Source organism: Oncorhynchus mykiss, chromosome 14, assembly GCF_057628025.1.
Source record: "Oncorhynchus mykiss isolate SJ-2025 chromosome 14, ASM5762802v1, whole genome shotgun sequence".
NCBI lineage: Eukaryota > Metazoa > Chordata > Actinopteri > Salmoniformes > Salmonidae > Oncorhynchus > Oncorhynchus mykiss.
The window spans coordinates 34,244,107-34,271,972 of record NC_143035.1 but is presented as its reverse complement, the minus strand read 5'-3'; the positions used below and the strand labels follow the sequence as shown (position 1 = coordinate 34,271,972).

Genomic DNA, 27,866 nt, shown 5'->3' with positions numbered 1-27,866 from the left:
GACAGTTTGAGGCGTAACTCTCTGGTCTGGAAGGGACAGTTTGAGGCATAACTCTCTGGTCTGGAAGGGACAGTTGGAGGTATAACTCTGGTCTGGAAGGGACAGTTTGAGGCATAACTCTGGTCTGGAAGGGACAGTTTGAGGCATAACTCTGGTCTGGAAGGGACAGTTTGAGGCGTAACTCTCTGGTCTGGAAGGGACAGTTTGAGGTGTAACTCTGGTCTGGAAGGGACAGTTTGAGGCGTAACTCTCTGGTCTGGAAGGGACAGTTTGAGGCATAACTCTGGTCTGGAAGGGACAGTTTGAGGCGTAACTCTCTGGTCTGGAAGGGACAGTTTGAGGTATAACTCTGGTCTGGAAGGGACAGTTTGAGGCGTAACTCTCTGGTCTGGAAGGGACAGTTTGAGGTATAACTCTCTGGTCTGGAAGGGACAGTTTGAGGTATAACTCTCTGGTCTGGAAGGGACAGTTTGAGGTGTAACTCTCTGGTCTGGAAGGGTCAGCTTGAGGTGTAACTCTCTGGTCTGGAAGGGACAGTTTGAGGTATAACTCTCTGGTCTGGAAGGGACAGTTTGAGGTATAACTCTCTGGTCTGGAAGGGACAGTTTGAGGTGTAACTCTCTGGTCTGGAAGGGACAGTTTGAGGTATAACTCTCTGGTCTGGAAGGGTCAGCTTGAGGCATAACTCTCTGGTCTGGAAGGGACAGTTTGAGGTGTAACTCTCTGGTCTGGAAGGGACAGTTTGAGGTATAACTCTCTGGTCTGGAAGGGACAGTTGGAGGTATAACTCTGGTCTGGAAGGGACAGTTTGAGGCATAACTCTGGTCTGGAAGGGACAGTTTGAGGCGTAACTCTCTGGTCTGGAAGGGACAGTTTGAGGCATAACTCTCTGGTCTGGAAGGGACAGTTGGAGGTATAACTCTGGTCTGGAAGGGACAGTTTGAGGCATAACTCTGGTCTGGAAGGGACAGTTTGAGGCATAACTCTGGTCTGGAAGGGACAGTTTGAGGCGTAACTCTCTGGTCTGGAAGGGACAGTTTGAGGTGTAACTCTGGTCTGGAAGGGACAGTTTGAGGCGTAACTCTCTGGTCTGGAAGGGACAGTTTGAGGCATAACTCTGGTCTGGAAGGGACAGTTTGAGGCGTAACTCTCTGGTCTGGAAGGGACAGTTTGAGGTGTAACTCTGGTCTGGAAGGGACAGTTTGAGGCGTAACTCTCTGGTCTGGAAGGGACAGTTTGAGGTATAACTCTCTGGTCTGGAAGGGACAGTTTGAGGTGTAACTCTCTGGTCTGGAAGGGACAGTTTGAGGTATAACTCTCTGGTCTGGAAGGGACAGTTTGAGGTATAACTCTCTGGTCTGGAAGGGACAGTTTGAGGTGTAACTCTCTGGTCTGGAAGGGTCAGCTTGAGGTATAACTCTCTGGTCTGGAAGGGACAGTTGGAGGTATAACTCTGGTCTGGAAGGGACAGTTTGAGGCATAACTCTGGTCTGGAAGGGACAGTTTGAGGCGTAACTCTCTGGTCTGGAAGGGACAGTTTGAGGCATAACTCTGGTCTGGAAGGGACAGTTTGAGGCGTAACTCTCTGGTCTGGAAGGGACAGTTTGAGGTGTAACTCTGGTCTGGAAGGGACAGTTTGAGGCGTAACTCTCTGGTCTGGAAGGGACAGTTTGAGGCATAACTCTGGTCTGGAAGGGACAGTTTGAGGCGTAACTCTCTGGTCTGGAAGGGACAGTTTGAGGTGTAACTCTGGTCTGGAAGGGACAGTTTGAGGCGTAACTCTCTGGTCTGGAAGGGACAGTTTGAGGTGTAACTCTCTGGTCTGGAAGGGACAGTTTGAGGTGTAACTCTGGTCTGGAAGGGACAGTTTGAGGTGTAACTCTGGTCTGGAAGGGACAGTTTGAGGTGTAACTCTCTGGTCTGGAAGGGACAGTTGGAGGTATAACTCTCTGGTCTGGAAGGGACAGTTTGAGGTATAACTCTGGTCTGGAAGGGACAGTTTGAGGCGTAACTCTCTGGTCTGGAAGGGACAGTTTGAGGCATAACTCTGGTCTGGAAGGGACAGTTTGAGGCATAACTCTGGTCTGGAAGGGACAGTTTGAGGCATAACTCTCTGGTCTGGAAGGGACAGTTTGAGGTGTAACTCTCTGGTCTGGAAGGGTCAGTTTGAGGCATAACTCTGGTCTGGAAGGGACAGTTTGAGGCATAACTCTCTGGTCTGGAAGGGACAGTTTGAGGTATAACTCTGGTCTGGAAGGGACAGTTTGAGGCATAACTCTCTGGTCTGGAAGGGACAGTTTGAGGTATAACTCTCTGGTCTGGAAGGGACAGTTTGAGGTGTAACTCTGGTCTGGAAGGGACAGTTTGAGGTATAACTCTCTGGTCTGGAAGGGACAGTTTGAGGTGTAACTCTCTGGTCTGGAAGGGACAGTTTGAGGTATAACTCTCTGGTCTGGAAGGGACAGTTTGAGGCATAACTCTCTGGTCTGGAAGGGACAGTTTGAGGTATAACTCTGGTCTGGAAGGGACAGTTTGAGGTGTAACTCTCTGGTCTGGAAGGGACAGTTTGAGGTGTAACTCTCTGGTCTGGAAGGGACAGTTTGAGGCGTAACTGGTCTGGAAGGGACAGTTTGAGGCATAACTCTCTGGTCTGGAAGGGACAGTTTGAGGTATAACTCTGGTCTGGAAGGGACAGTTTGAGGTGTAACTCTCTGGTCTGGAAGGGACAGTTTGAGGCATAACTCTCTGGTCTGGAAGGGACAGTTTGAGGTGTAACTCTCTGGTCTGGAAGGGACAGTTTGAGGTGTAACTCTCTGGTCTGGAAGGGACAGTTTGAGGCATAACTCTCTGGTCTGGAAGGGACAGTTTGAGGTGTAACTCTCTGGTCTGGAAGGGACAGTTTGAGGTATAACTCTCTGGTCTGGAAGGGACAGTTTGAGGTGTAACTCTCTGGTCTGGAAGGGACAGTTTGAGGTGTAACTCTCTGGTCTGGAAGGGACAGTTTGAGGTGTAACTCTCTGGTCTGGAAGGGACAGTTTGAGGTGTAACTCTGGTCTGGAAGGGACAGTTTGAGGTGTAACTCTCTGGTCTGGAAGGGACAGTTTGAGGTGTAACTCTCTGGTCTGGAAGGGACAGTTTGAGGTATAACTCTCTGGTCTGGAAGGGACAGTTTGAGGTGTAACTCTCTGGTCTGGAAGGGTCAGCTTGAGGTGTAACTCTCTGGTCTGGAAGGGACAGTTTGAGGTGTAAGTCTCTGGTCTGGAAGGGACAGTTTGAGGTGTAACTCTCTGGTCTGGAAGGGACAGTTTGAGGTGTAACTCTCTGGTCTGGAAGGGACAGTTTGAGGTGTAACTCTCTGGTCTGGAAGGGACAGTTTGAGGTGTAACTCTGGTCTGGAAGGGACAGTTTGAGGTGTAACTCTCTGGTCTGGAAGGGACAGTTTGAGGCGTAACTCTCTGGTCTGGAAGGGACAGTTTGAGGTATAACTCTGGTCTGGAAGGGACAGTTTGAGGTATAACTCTCTGGTCTGGAAGGGACAGTTTGAGGTGTAACTCTCTGGTCTGGAAGGGACAGTTTGAGGTATAACTCTGGTCTGGAAGGGACAGTTTGAGGTGTAACTCTGGTCTGGAAGGGACAGTTTGAGGTATAACTCTGGTCTGGAAGGGACAGTTTGAGGCATAACTCTGGTCTGGAAGGGACAGTTTGAGGCATAACTCTCTGGTCTGGAAGGGACAGTTTGAGGTGTAACTCTCTGGTCTGGAAGGGACAGTTGGAGGTATAACTCTGGTCTGGAAGGGACAGTTTGAGGCATAACTCTGGTCTGGAAGGGACAGTTTGAGGCATAACTCTGGTCTGGAAGGGACAGTTTGAGGCGTAACTCTGGTCTGGAAGGGACAGTTTGAGGCGTAACTCTGGTCTGGAAGGGACAGTTTGAGGCGTAACTCTGGTCTGGAAGGGACAGTTTGAGGCGTAACTCTGGTCTGGAAGGGTCAGTTTGAGGTATAACTCTCTGGTCTGGAAGGGACAGTTTGAGGCATAACTCTCTGGTCTGGAAGGGTCAGTTTGAGGCATAACTCTCTGGTCTGGAAGGGACAGTTTGAGGCATAACTCTGGTCTGGAAGGGACAGTTTGAGGTATAACTCTCTGGTCTGGAAGGGACAGTTGCGGATTTTGAGGATAAATGTTGTAAAGGAGAACTGCACCTGTTTTGATTGATGTGTAATTTTGTCTGTCGATTTTGAATGTAATTTGTTGTACTGTGTAATTGTACATTTATAGTGTCCCAGGGTACCCTTGTAAATGGGACCCTGGTCTCCAGGAGTTACCCCTGGTTAAATAAAGCTAAAAAGAAATATAGGACTACACCTTCTTGTTAAATGGAACTAATCATCCAGACCGTGATTCATTTAGTCAGATGTGTTCGTACTGGCCATGCACACCCTGTGGGTCGCCACATTGAGAGGCCTGTCCTGACAGAGTAGTTTCTAGCATGTGAATACATTACTTTCTTTCTCAGAGATTGTGTCGTTCTTATTCAAATTAGGTATAGGGTTAGGGTTAGGGTTAGGGTTTGATCAGTTGATTATTAGTTAACAGATCATTGTGTATAAACCCACCGTACCTTGGTGCTCTGTACCCATCAAGCCTGTAGTTAGTAGATTCATAAAATAATATTCATCAACACTTCTACTTCAAATTTACTTATTTCAGATCTCAAATTTTCATTTCTGCACTTCTTTTAAAGGCTCTGAGAAAAACAATAGAAACTTATAAACCCACTAGCTCTTTGTCTGTCTCTACCTTCTTTCTTTCTTTCTTTCTTTCTTTCTTTCTTTCCTTCTTTCTTTCTTTCTTTCTTTCTTTCTTTCTTTCTTTCTTTCTTTCTCCCAGAGACCTCTGATGCAGTGTTTCTTACCGTGAAGGAGGGAGGATTAGAGAGGAAGGACTTATATAAGGGTCTTAGCACTCTCTCATTCACACTCTGCATTAAGGAACACATTCTAGCAATGCTTCTTTGGAAAGCAGATGGTTGCAAAGAATTTGAAAACAAATCCAATTTTGAAAAACTCCCATATCTACTGGGTGAAATACCACAGTGTGCAATCGCAGCAGCACGATTTGTGACCTGTTGCCAAGAGAAAATGGCAACCAGTGAAGAACAACAACCTATATTTCTGTTTATTTTCCCTTTTGTACTTTTTGCACATCATTACTGTCACGCCCTGGCCATAGAGAGGCTTTTATTCTCTATTTTGGGTAGGCCAGGGTGTGACTAGGGTGGGCGTTCTAGTTTAGTTTCTATGTTTTCTGTTTCTATGTTTTGGCTGGGTATGGTTCTCAATCAGGGACAGCTGTCTATCGTTGTCTGTGATTGGGAATCATACTTAGGCAGCCTGTTTTGCCACCTTAGTTGTGGGTAGTTGTCTATGCGTAGAGGGGGGGGGCTGTACGTAACGAGGGGGGGGGGGCTGTACGTAACGAGGGGGGGGGCTGTACGTAACGAGGGGGGGGGGCTGTATGTAACGAGGGGGGGGGGGGGGTGTACGTAACGAGGGGGGGGCTGTACGTAACAGGGGGGGGGGGGGGGGCTGTACGTAGAGAGGGACAGGAGAGAGAGAGAAGGGCTGTACGTAGAGAGGAACAGGAGAGAGAGAGAGAGGGGCTGTACGTAGCGAGAGAAGGGCTGTACGTAGAGAGGAACAGGAGAGGCCTACAGACAGAGTAGATGCCACATTGTGTTGAAGGGAGGAGGGATTGAGTGAGGAGCTTCTCTGAGTGGTTCCTTCTGCAGGTGTAACACTCTCTGTTCTTAACACGTTACATGTGCTGCCTCTTACTCACCTAGTCTCTCTTTCCTTCGCTCTCCTTCTCTCTCTCTCTCCTTCTCTCTCCTCTCTCTCTCTCCTCTCTCTCTCTCTCTCCTTCTCTCTCTCTCCTCTCTCCTCTCTCCTCTCTCTGCTGAGGCAGTACTTTGATTCATACCTAAATGTCAGACCTCCTGCCTTCGGAACTGCAGTGTACTGAGGAGAATAGCTCTAATCCTACTCTCTCTGCTGAGTCTGGCCCAAATCCCTATAAAGTGCACTACTTTTGCCCAGGGCCCTTTTCTATTTTCCTAATTTCCTATCCGCCACTCTCTTCTTTTCTATTTTTACCCTTCCACTCTTCTTTCTTCTCCTCTCTGACCTTCCACTCTTCTGTCTTCTCCTCTCTGACCTTCCACTCTTCTGTCTTCTCCTCTCTGACCTTCCACTCTTCTGTCTTCTCCTCTCTGACCTTCCACTCTTCTGTCTTCTCCTCTCTGACCTTACACTCTTCTGTCTTCTCCTCTCTGACCTTCCACTCTTTCCTCTTCTCCTCTCTGACCTTCTGTCTTCTCCTCTCTGACCTTCCACTCTTTCCTCTTCTCCTCTCTGACCTTACACTCTTCTGTCTTCTCCTCTCCGACCTTCCACTCTTTCCTCTTCTCCTCTCCGACCTTCCACTCTTTCCTCTTCTCCTCTCTGACCTTACACTCTTCTGTCTTCTCCTCTCTGACCTTCCACTCTTTCCTCTTCTCCTCTCTGACCTTCCACTCTTTCCTCTTCTCCTCTCTGACCTTCCACTCTTCTGTCTTCTCCTCTCTGACCTTCAACTCTTCTGTCTTCTCCTCTCTGACCTTCCACTCTTCTGTCTTCTCCTCTCTGACCTTCCACTCTTCTGTCTTCTCCTCTCTGACCTTCCACTCTTCTGTCTTCTCCTCTCTGACCTTCCACTCTTCTGTCTTCTCCTCTCTGACCTTCCACTCTTCTGTCTTCTCCTCTCTGACCTTCCACTCTTTCCTCTTCTCCTCTCTGACCTTCCACTCTTTCCTCTTCTCCTCTCTGACCTTCCACTCTTCTTTCTTCTCCTCTCTGACCTTCCACTCTTCTGTCTTCTCCTCTCTGACCTTCCACTCTTCTGTCTTCTCCTCTCTGACCTTCCACTCTTCTGTCTTCTCCTCTCTGACCTTCCACTCTTCTGTCTTCTCCTCTCTGACCTTACACTCTTCTGTCTTCTCCTCTCTGACCTTCCACTCTTTCCTCTTCTCCTCTCTGACCTTCTGTCTTCTCCTCTCTGACCTTCCACTCTTTCCTCTTCTCCTCTCTGACCTTACACTCTTCTGTCTTCTCCTCTCCGACCTTCCACTCTTTCCTCTTCTCCTCTCCGACCTTCCACTCTTTCCTCTTCTCCTCTCTGACCTTACACTCTTCTGTCTTCTCCTCTCTGACCTTCCACTCTTTCCTCTTCTCCTCTCTGACCTTCCACTCTTTCCTCTTCTCCTCTCTGACCTTCCACTCTTCTGTCTTCTCCTCTCTGACCTTCAACTCTTCTGTCTTCTCCTCTCTGACCTTCCACTCTTCTGTCTTCTCCTCTCTGACCTTCCACTCTTCTGTCTTCTCCTCTCTGACCTTCCACTCTTCTGTCTTCTCCTCTCTGACCTTCCACTCTTCTGTCTTCTCCTCTCTGACCTTCCACTCTTCTGTCTTCTCCTCTCTGACCTTCCACTCTTTCCTCTTCTCCTCTCTGACCTTCCACTCTTTCCTCTTCTCCTCTCTGACCTTCCACTCTTCTGTCTTCTCCTCTCTGACCTTCCACTCTTTCCTCTTCTCCTCTCTGACCTTCCACTCTTCTGTCCTCTCCTCTCTGAACTTCCACTCTTCTTTTCACTTTTAGATTTTCATATTTATCCCTCTGTTTTCCTGTTATGTTCTCTCTTCTCTGTCTCTCTGAGCCTGCGTCCTCTCCTCTACACCCCGTGTCAGGCAGTGAAGCGTAAGGACACAGTAATGCTTTCTGTGCTTGGATGGCATAACAGCACATCACTGTAGGGAGTGAGAGCATTAGCACTGTCTGCCTGTCTGTCTGTTTGTCTACCTTCCTTCCTTCCTTCCTCGCTCTCTGCCTCCCTCCCTCCCTCCCTTCCTTCCTCCCTGCCTGCCTGCCGGCCTGCCTGCCTCTCTGTCTACCTTCCTGCCTGGTCTGGTCTGGTCTGGTCTGGTCTGGTCTGCCTGCCTGCCTGCCTGCCTGCCTGCCTTCCTTCCTTCCTTCCTTCCTTCCTTCCTTCCTTCCTTCCTTCCTGCCAGTCTGCTTTGCCTGTTTAGCAGCCTCGCTCTGCTCCACTCTGCCTCCTGCTCCTCTTAACACCAGTCACGACTGACTGCCTATCTCAACTGGTGCTTTTCTGCCTGCCTGCCTGACTGCTTAGAGCCTAGCCAACAAGTGCAGGATGAGAGCTGGGGAGTGAGAGAGTACAGGGCTCTTTAAAACAGCTGCGTCACAGATCAGAGAAGACCACAGTGGAATGAGAGTACAGGCCTCTTTAAAACAGCTGCGTCACAGATCAGAGAAGACCACAGTCAGGATCCATGGGATGTCAGGTAAAGAGGCTGAGAGAGGGAGAAGGAGGAGGGAGGAAGAACATTTTCCTCTCTGTTTGTGATCAACACTTTTATTTTCACTCGGAGATTAGGAGTGAGTGGGTTCTCTATTTATGCTTGGTCTCTCTCTCTCTCTCTCTCTCTCTCTGTCTCTCTCTCTGTCTCTCTCCTCTGTTCTCTTAGTCTGATCATTTGAGATCTGATGTGTTTCTTCTCTCCCAGCCATTCACAGAGGCAGCAGCCAAGCTTCTGGAGGGAAAGACCTGGGAGGGGAGTGACTCCTCGGCTGAATCTCGCCCAGGGATCGGGAGTGAGAGTGGATTTAGCAACAGCGGGACTGGTGACTCAACAAACCCCGACCGGGCAACCTACTTCGGGGCGACCCAGAGCCCCACGAAGACCTCCAATATTTCTGCTCTCAACCCCCCCACCACCACCCAGGGGAAACAGCAACGAGCTAACAGCAGCACCCTGTACCAGTCCAACCAGACACAACCTTCGAATATCAATGGTCTGTACCAGTCAACCCAGGCACAACAACCTGCTAATATCAACAGTGGGTACCAGCCGACCCAGGGGCGGGGGCAGCCACCCAGCGTCAGTGCCCTCAACAGCCTGAACCATCAGGTTCAACAGAGCCAGCTGTCCCAACCCTCCGCCCCCCCTCCCAACCACAGCTCCTCTCACCGCTCAGGTGTGACCTCACAGCGCGTGAAGAGAAACTCAGTGAGAACTGGCAGACACCTGTCACAACAGGTGAGTCCTCAGGTGTGTTTGTGTTCAAGGCAGCGTAGAGGATTTGGATAAAGCTTCAAGCCATTTACTCTGTGGCTCAGTGTCTTGGTGTTGACTTTGTGCTTCATACATCTGGTTCTTTTTGTTGTATTCTTCCTCCTTGGAATTCCCCCATCAACTGTCTCTCTATTGCTGTTGTCTCAAGATCTCTGTGGAATGCCAGGGTTAGAGAGAGAACTAGTCCTTTAACACAGGCTGTTTTCACAATAACTAGTCCTTTAACACAGGCTGTTTTCACCATAACTAGTCCTTTAACACAGGCAGTTTTCACAATAACTAGTCATTTAACACAGGCTGTTTTCACAATAACTAGTCCTTTAATACAGGCTGTTTTCACCATAACTAGTCCTTTAATACAGGCTGTTTTCACCATAACTAGTTAATTTAACACAGGCTGTTTTAAAAGGATAATTGAGTCAGAGGAGAGCCAAGGTCTGCATCCCAAATGGCACCCTACACCTTAGGGGATGGAACCATTATGACTATGTGCACCCTACACCTTAGGGGATGGAACCATTATGACTATGTGCACCCTACACCTTAGGGGATGGAACCATTATGACTATGTGCACCCTACACCTTAGGGGATGGAACCATTATGACTATGTGCACCCTACACCTTAGGGGATGGAACCATTATGACTATGTGCACCCTACACCTTAGGGGATGGAACCATTATGACTATGTGCACCCTACACCTTAGGGGATGGAACCATTATGACTATGTGCACCCTACACCTTAGGGGATGGAACCATTATGACTATGTGCACCCTACACCTTAGGGGATGGAACCATTATGACTATGTGCACCCTACACCTTAGGGGATGGAACCATTATGACTATGTGCACCCTACACCTTAGGGGATGGAACCATTATGACTATGTGCACCCTACACCTTAGGGGATGGAACCATTATGACTATGTGCACCCTACACCTTAGGGGATGGAACCATTATGACTATGTGCACCCTACACCTTAGGGGATGGAACCATTATGACTATGTGCACCCTACACCTTAGGGGATGGAACCATTATGACTATGTGCACCCTACACCTTAGGGGATGGAACCATTATGACTATGTGCACCCTACACCTTAGGGGATGGAACCATTATGACTATGTGCACCCTACACCTTAGGGGATGGAACCATTATGACTATGTGCACCCTACACCTTAGGGGATGGAACCATTATGACTATGTGCACCCTACACCTTAGGGGATGGAACCATTATGACTATGTGCACCCTACACCTTAGGGGATGGAACCATTATGACTATGTGCACCCTACACCTTAGGGGATGGAACCATTATGACTATGTGCACCCTACACCTTAGGGGATGGAACCATTATGACTATGTGCACCCTACACCTTAGGGGATGGAACTATTATGACTATGTGCACCCTACACCTTAGGGGATGGAACCATTATGACTATGTGCACCCTACACCTTCTGGATGGAACCATTATGACTATGTGCACCCTACACCTTAGGGGATGGAACCATTATGACTATGTGCACCCTACACCTTAGGGGATGGAACCATTATGACTATGTGCACCCTACACCTTAGGGGATGGAACCATTATGACTATGTGCACCCTACACCTTAGGGGATGGAACCATTATGACTGTGCACCCTACACCTTAGGGGATGGAACCATTATGACTATGTGCACCCTACACCTTAGGGGATGGAACCATTATGACTATGTGCACCCTACACCTTAGGGGATGGAACCATTATGACTATGTGCACCCTACACCTTAGGGGATGGAACCATTATGACTGTGCACCCTACACCTTAGGGGATGGAACCATTATGACTATGTGCACCCTACACCTTAGGGGATGGAACCATTATGACTATGTGCTTTAGGAATGAACCAGAGGGAGGGGAAGCATCATTACAGGTGGAGGTAGTGAAGGATAGAGGTAGTGAAGGATAGAGGTGGGTGGAGGTAGTGGAGGATAGAGGTTGTGAAGGAGAGGTGGGTGGAGGTAGTGAAGGGGAGGTGGGTGGAGGGAGTGAAGGAGAGGTGGGTGGAGGTAGTGAAGGAGTGAAGGATAGAGGTTGTGAAGGAGAGGTGGGTGGAGGTAGTGAAGGGGAGGTGGGTGGAGGTAGTGAAGGGGAGGTGGGTGGGTGGAGGTAGTGAAGGGGAGGTGGGTGGGTGGAGGTAGTGAAGGGGAGGTGGGTGGGTGGAGGTAGTGAAGGGGAGGTGGGTGGGTGGAGGTAGTGAAGGGGAGGTGGGTGGGTGGAGGTAGTGAAGGGGAGGTGGGTGGGTGGAGGTAGTGAAGGGGAGGTGGGTGGGTGGAGGTAGTGAAGGGGAGGTGGGTGGGTAGAGGTAGTGAAGGGGAGGTGGGTGGGTAGAGGTAGTGAAGGGGAGGTGGGTGGGTGGAGGTAGTGAAGGGGAGGTGGGTGGGTGGAGGTAGTGAAGGGGAGGTGGGTGGGTGGAGGTAGTGAAGGGGAGGTGGGTGGGTGGAGGGAGTGAAGGGGAGGTGGGTGGGTGTAGGGAGTGAAGGAGAGGTGGGTGGAGGTAGTGAAGGGGAGGTGGGTGGAGGTAGTGAAGGGGAGGTGGGTGGAGGTAGTGAAGGGGAGGTGGGTGGAGGTAGTGAAGGGGAGGTGGGTGGAGGTAGTGAAGGAGAGGTGGGTGGAGGTAGTGAAAGATGAGGTGGAGTCTATAGGAAACAGTAAGACTAGGCTTCCCTGAAGCTGATGAGTAGCCGTCTGAAAGGACATAGCATGCTCCTGCTGTGGTCTAGCCTGGCCTGCTGTGGTCTATGGGACCCAATTCCATATATAGACCAGGGCTCTGGTCAAAAGCAGTGCACTATGTAGGTTGCAATTTGGTATGGAGCCACAGACAGGAAGGGTGCTCAATAAGGTGTATCTGAGACGAGATGAAGGGGACAACAACCTTGAACTTACTTAATGTACCATAAACATCATCTGGACTGCTGATGCAGCGTCAGCTATGCACCTACGCCGACTCAGGTGCAGTACCTACCGTGTGGTATGTTGTACCTGGTCCCAGATAAAGAAATGAATCCTCTACCTTTTAACCCTGAGTGATACTGTACGACTACACTATGCTGTGTAGTTATTTCAAAGCCGGTTATTCTGACGCTAGTGCTATGTCAGTCTTACCAACACAAAAACACCTCTGATTTCATTTCAAACCTCAGGGCTCTCTACATGGACCTTTTTTCTTCTAAGTTAAAACACGTAGCTACACACACAGGGATTTAGGAGCACAATGAAAACATGTGTTTAGGTGGTATTAAAGCTAGACTCCTCCATTCTTCTGTGTACACTGGTACTCCTTAATAACAATTCCAGGTCTCACAGCAAAATATTTATACGTGAGTAAAATGGTCACACCGCAGAGCCTTGTAACCTACTTCTCACTGACTGTTGCCAGGTGACCTACCCCTTTAAGATAATTAGGTTGATTAAATAGAAATGTCATTGTTCTACCCTGCAATTATCCATGTCATGTCAGGGAGGGACAGAATCATGTTGAAAGTGCAGATGTAGACTCATGCTCTCAGGCAGGGATAAAGAGGAGGAGGAGGAGGAGGAGGAGGAGGAGGGTCCAGAGCGCCCCTCTGTCTCTCTGTTGATCCCTCACATGCTTATGATGATGATGGTGAGTCACTCTGTAGAGTCAGTTATATAACAGCACCCCTTGTCTCTCTTTCTGTTCTCTTTCTCTCTCGTTCCTGATTTCCCCCCCCTCTCTTTCTGTTCTCTCCTCTCTTTCTCTCTCGTTCCTGATTTCCCCCCCCTCTTTCTGTTCTCTCCTCTCTTTCTCTCGTTCCTGATTCCCCCCCCCCTCTCTTTCTGTTCTCGCCTCTCTTTCTCTCTCGTTCCTGATTTTTCCCCCCCCCTCTCTTTCTGTTCTCTCCTCTCTTTCTCTCTCGTTCCTGATCCCCCCCCCTCTCTTTCTGTCTTTGTCTTTCCCTCTCTCTCTTTCTCTCCCATCTCCCTCTCTTTTATCTGCCTGAGAGCTCCTTCCTCTTCACTGAGCAGGTAACAGTCCTTCACATCGCTGTGCCTATAATAGCAGACAAGCCTGGTCCTGCATTCCCTCCCGCCCTCCCTGCCCTCCCTCCCTCCCTCCCTCCCTCCCCTCCCTCCCCGCTATACAGAGGGAGGTTGTTAATGTTGTGTGTTTTCTTCCCATCTCAGCACTTTGTTGTGATGTCATGATGTGGATGGTGGGATTGTAGGAGGTAAGGATGTAGAGGAGGTAAACCAATCTTTAACATTGCTGTTCGTTTGTAGAGTTTTAATTTAACGTTATACAGTACGGGCTTTATAATCAGAGAGCCACGTTCTGTCAATATTATCAACATGTCAACATGGATATACAATGCTATGAGGCTGTCTGTGGAGAACAGTCTATTTCTCCTGTTTCTTTGCCAGATCTGAATTGTGATGTTTGGGATGAGTTGGCTAATGAAGTACAAACAAACAGATCTGTGCTAACGGTCACTAACAGTTTAACAGTTGCTCAGAAGTTACCTGCTGCTAACAGTTGACTTGTTATGTTGCTGGAGATGGTATGAGATTATACCAAGTGGTGAGAGAGTAGGAACACCCTGCTAGGCTGTGTTTCTAGAGGTGTGATGCTAATAGCCTGGGTCTGGAACACCCTGCCAGGCTCTGTTTCTAGAGGTGTGATGCTAATAGCCTGGGTCTGGAACACCCTGCCAGGCTCTGTTTCTAGAGGTGTGATGCTAATAGCCTGGGTCTGGAACACCCTCCCAGGCTCTGTTTCTAGAGGTGTGATGCTAATAGCCTGGGTCTGGAACACCCTGCTAGAATGTGTTTCTAGAGGTGTGATGCTAATAGCCTGGGTCTGGAACACCCTGCTAGAATGTGTTTCTAGAGGTGTGATGCTAATAGCCTGGGTCTGGAACACCCTGCTAGAATGTGTTTCTAGAGGTGTGATGCTAATAGCCTGGGTCTGGAACACCCTGCTAGAATGTGTTTCTAGAGGTGTGATGCTAATAGCCTGGGTCTGGAACACCCTGCTAGAATGTGTTTCTAGAGGTGTGATGCTAATAGCCTGGGTCTGGAACACCCTACTAGGCTGTGTTTCTAGAGGTGTGATGCTAATAGCCTGAGTCTGGAACACCCTGCCAGGCTCTGTTTCTAGAGGTGTGATGCTAATAGCCTGAGTCTGGAACACCCTACTAGGCTGTGTTTCTAGAGGTGTGATGCTAATAGCCTGGGTCTGGAACACCCTACTAGGCTGTGTTTCTAGAGGTGTGATGCTAATAGCCTGGGTCTGGAACACCCTGCTAGAATGTGTTTCTAGAGGTGTGATGCTAATAGCCTGAGTCTGGAACACCCTGCCAGGCTCTGTTTCTAGAGGTGTGATGCTAATAGCCTGAGTCTGGAACACCCTGCCAGGCTCTGTTTCTAGAGGTGTGATGCTAATAGCCTGAGTCTGGAACACCCTGCCAGGCTCTGTTTCTAGAGGTGTGATGCTAATAGCCTGGGTCTGGAACACCACAATGTAGTGTTTACAGAGTGACTATAAAGTGAACCACCAACCATTACAACAGGAGAGGAGGAGGAAAGGGATTAGAGGGAGGAGGAGGAGGGTAGTGTGAGGTTGAAGGTAGGAGTGAGATGCTTAAGAAATAACAACATGAACAGGAGGGGAGGAGAGCAGGAATGAGAATATATGGTACTGAGATTCACTGCTAGTTTTGTCTTCGGACTGAAGAAAAACAAACCAAAAAGCTAAACATCATAAGATATTTCAAATGCAGTGGTTATCAGAGAACTTCTCAATTGATAATACATTATTTTTGCTCTCAGGTCATTGTTTCTTGGATCTTTCTATCTCTATTTCTGTCTATCTATCACTGTCTCTCTCCCATTATTAGAATGCTGCACAACATAGCACTTGAAACAACAGGCTTTGAGTCTGAAGTGATGTTGTTGGCATTCTGGTCAGAACAGCCAGTTTGTAGAGTCTGAAGTGATGTTGACATTCTGGTCAGAACAGCCAGTTTGTAGACTCTGAAGTGATGTTGACATTCTGGTCAGAACAGCCAGTTTGTAGACTCTGAAGTGATGTTGACAGTCTGGTTAGAACAGCCAGTTTGTAGAGTCTGAAGTGATGTTGTTGACATTCTGGTTGGAACAGCCAGTTTGTAGAGTCTGAAGTGATGTTGACATTCTGGTCAGAACAGCCAGTTTGTAGACTCTGAAGTGATGTTGACAGTCTGGTTAGAACAGCCAGTTTGTAGAGTCTGAAGTGATGTTGTTGACATTCTGGTTGGAACAGCCAGTTTGTAGAGTCTGAAGTGATGTTGACATTCTGGTCAGAACAGCCAGTTTGTAGAGTCTGAAGTGATGTTGACATTCTGGTCAGAACAGCCAGTTTGTAGAGTCTGAAGTGATGTTGACATTCTGGTTAGAACAGCCAGTTTGTAGAGTCTGAAGTGATGTTGACATTCTGGTTAGAACAGCCAGTTTGTAGAGTCTGAAGTGATGTTGACATTCTGGTTAGAACAGCCAGTTTGTAGAGTCTGAAGTGATGTTGTTGACATTCTGGTCAGAACAGCCAGTTTGTAGAGTCTGAAGTGATGTTGTTGGCATTCTGGTCAGAACAGCCAGTTTGTAGAGTCTGAAGTGATGTTGTTGACATTCTGGTTAGAACAGCCAGTTTGTAGAGTCTGAAGTGATGTTGTTGACATTCTGGTTAGAACAGCCAGTTTGTAGAGTCTGAAGTGATGTTGTTGGCATTCTGGTCAGAACAGCCAGTTTGTAGAGTCTGAAGTGATGTTGACATTCTGGTTAGAACAGCCAGTTTGTAGAGTCTGAAGTGATGTTGTTGACATTCTGGTTAGAACAGCCAGTTTGTAGAGTCTGAAGTGATGTTGACATTCTGGTCAGAACAGCCAGTTTGTAGAGTCTGAAGTGATGTTGACATTCTGGTCAGAACAGCCAGTTTGTAGAGTCTGAAGTGATGTTGACATTCTGGTCAGAACAGCCAGTTTGTAGAGTCTGAAGTGATGTTGTTGACATTCTGGTCAGAACAGCCAGTTTGTAGAGTCTGAAGTGATGTTGACATTCTGGTTAGAACAGCCAGTTTGTAGAGTCTGAAGTGATGTTGACATTCTGGTTAGAACAGCCAGTTTGTAGAGTCTGAAGCGATGTTGACATTCTGGTTAGAACAGCCAGTTTGTAGAGTCTGAAGTGATGTTGTTGACATTCTGGTTAGAACAGCCAGTTTGTAGAGTCTGAAGTGATGTTGGCATTCTGGTCAGAACAGCCAGTTTGTAGAGTCTGAAGTGATGTTGACATTCTGGTTAGAACAGCCAGTTTGTAGAGTCTGAAGTGATGTTGTTGACATTCTGGTTAGAACAGCCAGTTTGTAGAGTCTGAAGTGATGTTGACATTCTGGTTAGAACAGCCAGTTTGTAGAGTCTGAAGTGATGTTGACATTCTGGTCAGAACAGCCAGTTTGTAGAGTCTGAAGTGATGTTGACATTCTGGTTAGAACAGCCAGTTTGTAGAGTCTGAAGTGATGTTGACATTCTGGTTAGAACAGCCAGTTTGTAGAGTCTGAAGTGATGTTGACATTCTGGTTAGAACAGCCAGTTTGTAGAGTCTGAAGCGATGTTGACATTCTGGTTAGAACAGCCAGTTTGTAGAGTCTGAAGTGATGTTGTTGACATTCTGGTTAGAACAGCCAGTTTGTAGAGTCTGAAGTGATGTTGTTGGCATTCTGGTCAGAACAGCCAGTTTGTAGAGTCTGAAGTGATGTTGTTGACGTTCTGGTTAGAACAGCCAGTTTGTAGAGTCTGAAGTGATGTTGACATTCTGGTCAGAACAGCCAGTTTGTAGAGTCTGAAGTGATGTTGACATTCTGGTCAGAACAGCCAGTTTGTAGAGTCTGAAGTGATGTTGACATTCTGGTTAGAACAGCCAGTTTGTAGAGTCTGAAGTGATGTTGACATTCTGGTCAGAACAGCCGGTTCCAAATGTAGTGCACTGTGTAGGGGGGCTCTGGTCTAAAGTAGTGCACTATATAGGGGGGCTCTGGTCTAAAGTAGTGCACTATAAAGGGTACCATTTGATTGCATCCATTGACTAATTGTCAACCTTTCAAGTGTTTCTAAAGAAGAGCCCAAATAGATAGCTCTATCTGCTGTCTACCCTATTCTCTGGACGGTGGAACGCCCGGTAATGAACTGTCACCATTCACCCTTCCAGAATCCTCTTAAACAACAGCAGCATATCTCCAGGACAGGCCATGGGATGCTCACCTGGTGTCACGTTACTTCTGCCTCATAGCATTGCTTTTTACATTGCAAAGTGCATGTCATGCAGGAGACTGTGGCTGATTTTGTAGCTACTGTATAGCAGGGTCCCAAATGACTTCCTGTTTCCTACATAGGGCAGAACTTTTGATCAGAACCGTGTGTGTGTGTGTGTGTGTGTGTTACATAGGCTGTTTTCACAATAACCAGAGAGAGAGTTGTTACCCCTCAAACACCCGGAGGGTAACACTACCGCTTCAATAATGTTGTCTAGCACCATGTATTAAACTGTTCCATGTCTGATTGCTGTACGGTAATCACCGTAATGCCAACACACACACTCTGAGATTACCGTAGAGTCCTAGGCAACGCAATGAGAACATTTAATGTTGTTAATAGCATAACGTGCGTGAGGCACACATAGATACAACGCCTCTGCACATGAGTCACCGTCTATTTTGAGTGGCTTGGTTATGTAATGAAGGGTCATTATCCTGAAGGCTGTGGTCTGACCTGTTGGGAGACTCACTTCAGGTTGTCAGTACTGACTCACAGACACACCTCAGAGTAGCTCCACACTAAACCTGCATCAGTACTGACTCACATACACACCTCAGAGTAGAGCCACACTAAACCTGCATCAGTACTGACTCTCAGACACACCTCAGACTAGAGACACACTAAACCTGCATCAGTACTGACTCACAGGCACACCTCAGACTAGAGACACACTAAACCTGCATCAGTACTGACTCTCAGACACACCTCAGACTAGAGACACACTAAACCTGCATCAGTACTGACTCACAGGCACACCTCAGACTAGAGACACACTAAACCTGCATCAGTACTGACTCAGACACACCTCAGACTAGAGACACACTAAACCTGCATCAGTACTGACTCACAGGCACACCTCAGACTAGAGACACACTAAACCTGCATCAGTACTGACTCTCAGACACACCTCAGACTAGAGACACACTAAACCTGCATCAGTACTGACTCAGACACACCTCAGACTAGAGACACACTAAACCTGCATCAGTACTGACTCACGGACCTGTTCAGCTCTCTGTAGTTCTGTTGAAGTGGAGATTTCTAGTTGAAAGGTCCGTTCTGTAGCGCGCTAGGCAGACTAGGCACACTGTGTCTTGTTCAGAGTTCCTCATTACTGCATTTCATAGGAAATGAATCTATATTCATAGTGAAGAGACTAGTCGAGGGCAGAAAGGAGCTCTGCTGGCTAAGAGCATCAGCATCAGCATTTTTTTTGCTGTTCCCATCATGAAATAACCATTTTTACCAAACACTGAGGTGAGGCCCAAATGGCTCCCTATATAGTGCACTACTTTTGACAAGTAGTGCATTATATAGGGAATAGGGTACCATTTGGGCCAGAAGGTTGCTACCTCCTCCCCTGGTATCTACAGTATGGGGTAAATCCCCTTTTTGATTTGAACCCAACCTTCCATACATATTTGTAGAAGTGCTGAGAAGTTACTTTTTGTTGTTGACCCGAATGCCAAAACATTCCAGGGGTGAAGGTGCTGAAAGTTGACCCGTTTTGTGTACGACACTATGAGATGGCCATGTCGTCAGCACTGGGAAAGATAGATGGATATAATTTAAAAGCTTAAAAACAGGTTGGATATAATGGCATTCATTTATCCATAAGTACAGACGTTACATCGTTGACTTTCCCCCAGAATTCAACCCCACCTGGGCATTTCCACAGGACAGGCTGAAAAATGCCAAGGGCCCCAGAAATCACATAATGGTGATGGATTAATACCATGTGATGTCTTTTAAGTGATTTTTTAAAAAATATTTTAAAATTCATTAATTGGTGATTGGGATTTCTAGATGATCCAACATTTTTTCCCCTGTACTGCCTCCCAATTAATTTGTCTGTCAGCAAGTGTAAAATATTTTTCCAATAGAGTGGATAGAGTTCATGGTTTTTGTGCTGCTAGAATTAACTGACTGTAGATGTCAGAAACAACTCCTTTTGAGTGGCGTCTGTCCGTTAGAAGTTTGACCAATGGGTGTACTGCTAGCTCTGCTCCCCAGGGGATCACATAGGCTGGCGTGGACAGACAGAGTTGAAGTTGAAGACTAAATGATGAACATGGGACATTACAACACTGGCAGATTTCCTGGAAACTGAGGAGTCTATTCACATTGAATATGTCTTTGAAAGTATAAATACCCTTCTTAGACCAAGGATCTGATATAAATAGTTTCTTACGTGCTAAGAATTCTTTATTACGTGTGGAAGGACCACCAGAGGGCAGGCTGGGCTCATGGATAGTAGCCCAACAAGGCATGGGAGACAAGGTAACCAGAGGCAATTAAGCACAGCTGACGGTACTAATGACATACTCTCCTTCCCCTATAAGAGAGAGAATGGAACCAGCAGAGAGGGGAAAACTATCTCTGGAAGATGGCCACCGAGAGAGAGGAGCTATCCAGGAAGATCCACTAAGACGGTGACAATCCCGTGACTTTTTGTTGTAGTTTAAAGATAATCCTATTGTGTTCCTGTTTCATCTGGAGAAGAAGATGTATGTTTTTCCTTGGAAGATTTTCATTGATTATGTTGGAGTGTTTGTGTTGACCCAATGCCCTCAATAGAGAACTGTGTTCAATCAAGAAAACCTACTCCTGACTCGTTTATTCCACCTTTCCTCTTTAGAGTGACGCCCAATTACTTGGTCTGCTCACATACGCCATATTGGAGAGTATGAATTAAGATCTAGATCTCATCTGCTTCTCTGTAGCTTTCCACACGTTTACTGAGTGTGCTATAATGGATCCAAACAATAATGCGCTTTTTTTAAAGAGTCAATTCAAATGATAATAAATATTGAAATCTTGTTGGAGAAACTATTGACTCTCCTATAGGACGCCAAGGAACAGAAGCCATCTGGGTTCAACCAGGGCTTCAGGAAATTCATTTGGAATGATGGGTGTTAAAATGTCAGGTTTGGAACTAACTGCAAGTTCACCTTATGCTTTTGTTCTCCGTTAGTGTTGCATATTTCATCTGTGGTTTCGTTCTCCCACAAATGAACTTCTTTATGGCAGAGTCCAGTTTAGACCAGGAATCTATAGGAGGAGGCAGTGGTAACATGGACGTCATCAAGGTGATAGGAGGCAGGACATTCATTTTAATAATTGAGATTGTGATTACCGTACAGCAATCAGACATGGAACAGTTTAATACATGGTGCTAGACAACATTATTGAAGCGGTAGTGTTACCCTCCGGGTGTTTGAGGGGTAACAACTCTCTCTCTGGTTATTGTGAAAACAGCCTGTGTAACACACACACACACACACACACGGTTCTGATCAAAAGTTGTGTCCTATGTAGGAAACAGGAAGTCATTTGGGACCCTGCTATACAGTAGCTACGAAATCAGCCACAGTCTCCTGCATGACATGCTTGCAAAGAAGAAGTAGCCAAAGCAGACTGTATTTTTTTAAAATATATTTTCGAATCTTTTGAAAATAACTTTCTAACCACTTCATCCAAGGGCAAACAGATGGATATTGTGTTTAAATAGAAAGGGAAAGGGGGGTACCTAGGCAGTTGTACAACTGAATGCCTTCAACTCAAATGTGTCTTCCATATTTAAACCAACCCCCTCATCACATCCACGTCTTCGGCGCCCGGGGAACAGTGGGTTAACTGCCTTGCTCAGAGGCAGAACAACAGATTTTTACCTTGTCAGCTTGGGATTCAATCCAGCAACCTTTTGGTTACTGGCCCAGCACTCTAAGGATGCTGTCGGAGTGATTGAATTCAAAGGGATTTCCCATATTAGCTTAATTCAAATCATTATTTTAAATCAAACAGGTTTAAGGCCATATCTTCCTGTTTCTTTCTCTCTCACATTATCTCTTTCTAGCATTCCTTTGTCTGCTTTATTTCTCATTGATACCACGTAAATGTCCTTTCACATTTAACATGAGAATATCTTATTCTTACTCGGTCTTTAACAGGTCAGTTTACATGATATCATCTCCGACTTTACTGTTTGATATCTTGGTCTTCCTCTCTATATAGGGTTGAGAGGAAGAACACTCTATGGCAGTATACATATTTACATCCTGGTCTTCCTCCTCCTCTCTGTCTATAGGGCGTGAGGAAGATGAGTAGTGGTGAAGCTCCTCCCACCATCACCATGGCTCTGATCAACCCCCAGTCCTCCTCCGTCTCCTCGGACACCAAACAGTCCTCCACTCAGCAGCTCTCCATCAGTGTGTGAGTAACATGTTAGTAACATAGTAATAGCTTTGTAGTAACATATGAGTAACAGCCTCCGCTGACACCAAGCAGTCCGCCACCTAGGGACTCCATCAGCGTTGTGAATAACACTGGAGTAACACTGAGTAACATCAGCTGATGTCTCAAAGTGCTGTACAGAAACCCAGCCTGAAACCCCAAACAGCAACCAGTGCAGGTGTAGAAGCACAAGTGATGATAGAGAATTTGTCATCTATGTGAGATTGTGGTAACATGTGATCTGTTCTTCAGGTGTGCTGCTCTGTACTCCTACAAGCCCTGTCGTTCTGAGGAACTGGAGCTGAGGAAGGGGGAGATGGTGGGGGTGTATGGGAAGTTTAAGGAGGGCTGGCTCCGAGGCCTCTCTCTACGGACGGGCAAAGTAGGCATTCTGCCCGGCAACTACGTCACACCTGTCCTCAGGTAAGTGGGCATTCTGCCCGGCAACTACGTCACCCCTGTCCTCAGGTAAGTGGGCATTCTGCCCGGCAACTACGTCACACCTGTCCTCAGGTAAGTGGGAGAGCCATTTCTACCGGTTTCATTAGGCGGACCGTGAGAAACAAGTGGCAATTGTTATTGGGATTGTAATGTTGTGGTTTTATATAATCATTGAGAGGATCAGCCTTTCTGTTAGACGATGTGTGTGTCATTATTGACTACTCTCCTACAGTGGTTCCATCTCTTTGACTTTCATTTGTGTCATGGACACCTCATTTATTGATTTTGACAGCAATATCTATCTATTTCCTGTCTGCCACAGAACCTCTGCCAGGCTCTTGGAGTCCAAGGCAGTGACGGCAGGCCCCGGTACAGTCCCTGGAAGAAGAACCTCGTCCTCCTCCTCCAAGACCCCAGCGGTGGTTCTAGCTCTCCACAGGGTCAACTCCGATGAAACCACCTATTCTACGGGACAACGGGTTCCGCTGCAGTCCGCCTCCATGGCCACGCAGCCTGTGACGTCATCAGGCGGCGCCACCAGGAAGTCCCGGCACGGGGTGGGCTCGGAGGGATGGGACACAGTGAGGAGGGTCTTCCATAGTTCACACAGAGGTGAGAGTGGCGGAAGTTCGTAACTCAACAAAGTTCCATTTTCAATGGTTGGTTATTATCCTAACATTATGCAGTATTTAAGTCAGATAGTAAACCTGTGAAGATTTCTCTGTTCTAGTTTGTATATGTCTGATAATCACAATATGGAACCCAGAACAGTGCAGTGGAAATTAGATTGATTTGACAAGGATCCATTTTGAGTGATTTCAAAGTCTTTTTAATGTCCCCTCAGGCTCATCTCAGCGGGGAAACCACTACCCCCACACCACCATCTCTTCCAGCTCAGCCCTTCAATCCCAGACCCACAGTCAGAGCTCATCCCAGCGCTGTAACCACTACCCTCACACTACCAGCGCCACCTCAGGCCTTCAGCCCCATTCTCAATCCCATTCTCACAGCCAGAACTTTAGCCATATTCAGGCCCCTGGCTACTCCCCTGCTCTGCTCAGGAAGAAACAACACATGAGCATCCTGCCCAATCACAACAGATCTCTGGCCTGGATGTCTGAATGTCCAGCGCCCTCTAGTGGTGGTTTTATGAAGGACAGGGACACGGCTGCCAGAGAGACGTTTGATAGGCAGGTGTTGGAGACGAGGCAGGCAGCATCGAATGGTCAGCAGTCCATCAACTCCATCCTAGTGAGACCAGACGCCCTCAAGAACAACACAGAGAAGGTAACACACCTGCCGTCTAGGTATTATTAAGTAGTGGCACAGCGGTCTAAGGCACTGCATCTCAGTACTTGAGGCGTCACTATGGACACCCTGGTTCGATTACAGGCTGTATCATAACCGGCCATGATTGGGCGGCGCACAGTTGGCGCAGCATCGTCTGGGTTTGACCGGTGTAGGCCATCATTGTAAATGAGAATTGTTCTTAACTGGCTTGCCTAGTTAAATAAAGGTTAAATAAAAAAATATACAAAATAAATGTAAAAGTAGCTTGGAGGGATAGTTGACTGACTTCATGTCTACTTTGACTTCTATTTCAGATTGTCTTTATTGTGAAATGTTCTCTTAACATGAACTCTTTCACGTAGCAAATGCTGACTGCCACTGTCTTTTATATCCAGCATCAATCATCTTTATTCCTATTCCACTACTGTATCATAATGCCAACATTGTTTGTGTGTTGTATCCCTCAGCCCACTAAGTCAGTGCGGTTCCTGACCCAGCCTGATTCCCCTCCACCACGGCCCAGAACCACCTCCCTGCCCTCGGGTAGCCAGCCCCCCGCCAGTACCCGGCCTGGTCCCCCTCCCCTGGAGGTCTGGGCTCCATCACTCACACTGGGGCGAGATGGGCCTGGGATCATACTGAAAGAAGGCAAGGCTCCTGTTCTTAGGAAAGGTCTGGAGACAAACCCCTCGGATGTTCTGACATCCAATCAGAAACCTACATCATCAGTGTCCAGCAGCCCTAGCAGGTACAGTGAGTTTCACTCAAATTACAGTACACATCAATTCTACAGGAAAGGGAGATATACCAATGTTGACATTGTAATGGTTATGGGGGCAGCTGTGATCTGTGATGAGGGTAACAAGCACGACCTCTTTCACAAACTGACCTGCTTAGTGTCTTGCTTCAGGAAGTAGGATTTCTGTATTCTGAATGTGATGGTGGTCCTCTGTTGCTCGCTTGCATCACCATGGGTCGTTATTTCCTCCTGTACTCCCTGTTCACCCATAACTGCATGGTCAAACACGACTCCAACACCATCATTAAGTTTGCTGACGACACAACAGTGGTTGGCCTGATCACCGACAATGATGAGACAGCCTATAGGGAGGAGGTCAGAGAACTGGAAGTGTGGTGCCAGGACAACAACCTTTCCCTGAACGTGATCACGACAAAGGAGATGATCGTGGACTACAGGAAAAGGAGGGCCGAGCACACCCCCGTTCTCATCGACTGGGCTGTAGTGGAGCGGGTCGAGAGCTTCAAGTTCCTTGATGTCCACATCACCAACAAACTATCATGGTCCAAACACACCAAGACCGTCATGAAGAGGGCACGACAACGCCTTTTCACCCTCAGGAGACTGAAAAGATTTGGCATGGGTCCTCAAAAAGTTATACAGCTGCACCATCGAGAGCATCCTGACTTGTTGCATCACTGCCTGGTATGGCAACTGCTCGGCCTACCGACCGCAAGGCACTACAGAGGGTAGTGCGTTTGGCCCAGTACATCACTGGGGACAAGCTTCCTGCCATCCAGGGCCTTTATACCAGGCGGTGTCAGAGGAAGGCACTAAATATTGCCAAAGACTCTAGTCATCCTAGTCATAGACTGTTCTGTCTGCTACCGCATGGCAAGTCTAGGTCCTAAAGGCTTCTTAATAGCTTCTACCCACAAGCCATAAGACTCCTGAACAACTAATCAAATGGCTACCCAGACTATTTGCATTGACCCCCCCAACCCCATTTTTACACTGCTGCTACTCTGTTTATTATCCATGCATAGTCACTTTACTTCAACCTACATGTACATTATTACCTCAATTACCTCGACTAACATGTTCCCCCGCACATTGCCTCTGTACCGGTACCCTCTGTTACTGTTATTTTATTGTTACTCTTTAATTATTTATTTCATAAAAAAAAAAAAAATGTTTTAACTTAGGTTTATTTTTGTAAATACTTTCTTAACACTGCAGTTTTTAGAAAAATAAATGTTGGTTAATGGCTTGTAAGTACACATTTCACTGTAAGGTCTATCTGTTGCATTCGGTGACAAATAACATTTAATTTGATTTGAGTTTGATTCCCGCTGGGGCCCCCCCATACGTAAAATGTATACATACATGACTGCAAGTCTCTTTGAATAAAAGCGTCTGCTAAATGGCATCTATTATGTTATGTGTTAGATGGAAAATCTCTTTCTCAATTCCACTCATGAACCTTTATCTCTCCTCCCTCAGACACAGAGTAGCGGCGTCGTACCAGGCCCAGACGGAGTCAGAGATGAGCCTGATGCAGGGTGAGCCTGTCCTGCTCCACAGACATCGGCCCGACGGCCGGGTTCTGCTCACCCAGGAGAGCAGTGGCCACACGGGCCTCTTCCATAGCAGTGTTCTACAGTTCTTAGACCGATTCAGTTGACTGCCTGTAGTGTTTAGTTGTTATTATTATATGTGTGTTTTTCACATAGAAATAGAATGACTAGCATGGAAAAGCTCCCTAGACCGCGACAATTTGATAGTACACTCAATATGGCTGCTGGCCCAACCCGGTACAATCAATTTGGCCACCCCATCATGTAATGTTGACTTGAAAACCAATGTCCATTCTAGCTATTCTATTTCTATGGATTTCCATACGTTGACACTGCCAAATGAGATGCCCAAACTGTGGAAGTGTGTGTTTTATCTGTGTGTTGAAAATAATATATTATACTGCCATATAGTGACTATATATGAAGTATGTGGACACCCCTTCAAATGTTGTGGATTTGGCTGTTTCAGCCACACCTGTTGGTGACAGGTGTTTGAATGGCTGTGTTATCAATTTTAATCTCCATAGACACAAATTGGCAGTAGAATGGCCTTACTGAAGAGCTCAGTGAATTTATATTTGGTACTGTCATAGGATGCCACCTTTCCAACAAGTCAGTTCGTCAAATTTCTGCCCTGCTAGAGCTTCCCCTGTCAAGTGCTGTTATTGTGAAGTGGAAATGTCTAGGAGCAACAACGGCTCAGCCGCGAAGTGGTAGGCCACAGAAGCTCACAGAACGGGATTGCAGAGTGCTGATGCGCGTCTGTCCTCGGTTACAACACTCACTACCAAGTTACAAAGCAACATCAGCACAACAACTGTTCGTCGGGAGCTTCATGAAATGGGTTTGGGATGAATTGGAACGCCGACTGCGCGCCAGGCTTGATCGCCCAACATCCAGTGTCCGACCTCACTAATGCTCTTGTTACTGAATGGAATCAAGTCCCCGCAGCAATGTTCCAACATCTAGTGGCAAGTCTTTCCGTAAGAGTGGAGGCTGTTATAGCAGCAAAGGGGGGGACCAACTCCATATTAATGCCTTCCCAGAAGAGTGGAGGCTGTTATAGCAGCAAAGGGGGGAACAACTCCATATTAATGCCTTCCCAGAAGTGTGGAGGCTGTTTTAGCAGCAAAGGGAGGCCCACCTCCATATTAATGACTTCCCAGAAGAGTGGAGGCTATTATAGCAGTAAAGGGGGGACCAACTCCATATTAATGCCTTCCCAGAAGAGTGGAGGCTGTTATAGCCACAAAGGGGGGGACCAACTCCATAGTAATGCCTTCCCAGAAGAGTAGAGGCTGTTATAGCAGCAACTCCATATTAATGCCCATCATTTTGGAGTGATGTGTCCACATACTCTTGGTCATGTAGTGTATTTTTTCTTTTTGAGGTTCTTTGGACCGTTTTAGACTAGATAACTATGAGGTTCAGAGATATATTTGTGTATATGTTGATGTGCAGAAGCATGAGAGTTGCATAGACCTACTGTATACATTTATTATTACCAATCCCAGTTGCACAAACCCACCTCAGACCAATGTTTTGCTTAAATAATTAGTGTTCTCTTTATTCAAGAGCTATTACAACACACAAGTCAGTGCCTTTGCAAAGCCCACAATGTATAGATTTGAAAACAATAACAGCCCTCTTACCAGAGGCAAAATGTATGCAAGTGATGATCATATAGTGAGTGAGTGGTAAACAATGCTTCTGTCAACTATAGCATGCGTTTGTTACATTCTCAACCTGATTTTGCTAAATAACTGCACACCTATGTGTCCTGTCCTGCACTTTGAAGACTTCAGAAAACATGCACAGGTGTCCTCTAACAAATTCTACTTCTCTGCTCTTTACTTTGTGAGTGCTGAAAATAAATCATGTATGACACGTTGTAGCTAAAATACTCATTTTATTGGCTGTTGCATGGATCATGATCCCTTATTCTGTTTTCCATTTTACTCTATATCATCCCGTTTTTCAACAAACATTATTGTTGTTCATTAAAGCAAACATAGTGAGATAGTCCTCTACC

The 27,866-nt window shown here is 46.9% G+C and overlaps 1 protein-coding gene across 1 annotated transcript in view; it reads left to right on the top strand.

Moving 5' to 3' along the window:
• Window positions 1-27,724, top strand: part of sh3rf2 (SH3 domain containing ring finger 2) — a 48,996-nt gene extending 21,272 nt beyond the window's left edge. Inside the window, exons 5-12 of the mRNA XM_090198128.1 lie at window positions 8,351-8,399; window positions 8,622-9,155; window positions 21,642-21,766; window positions 22,040-22,210; window positions 22,551-22,840; window positions 23,073-23,515; window positions 23,986-24,266; window positions 25,761-27,724. Of these exons, the coding sequence (XP_090054254.1) occupies window positions 8,351-8,399; window positions 8,622-9,155; window positions 21,642-21,766; window positions 22,040-22,210; window positions 22,551-22,840; window positions 23,073-23,515; window positions 23,986-24,266; window positions 25,761-25,941 (2,074 nt within the window). The 3' untranslated portion in view covers window positions 25,942-27,724. The remainder of the gene's footprint in view (window positions 1-8,350; window positions 8,400-8,621; window positions 9,156-21,641; window positions 21,767-22,039; window positions 22,211-22,550; window positions 22,841-23,072; window positions 23,516-23,985; window positions 24,267-25,760) is intronic.
• The last annotated feature ends 142 nt before the right edge of the window (window positions 27,725-27,866 follow it).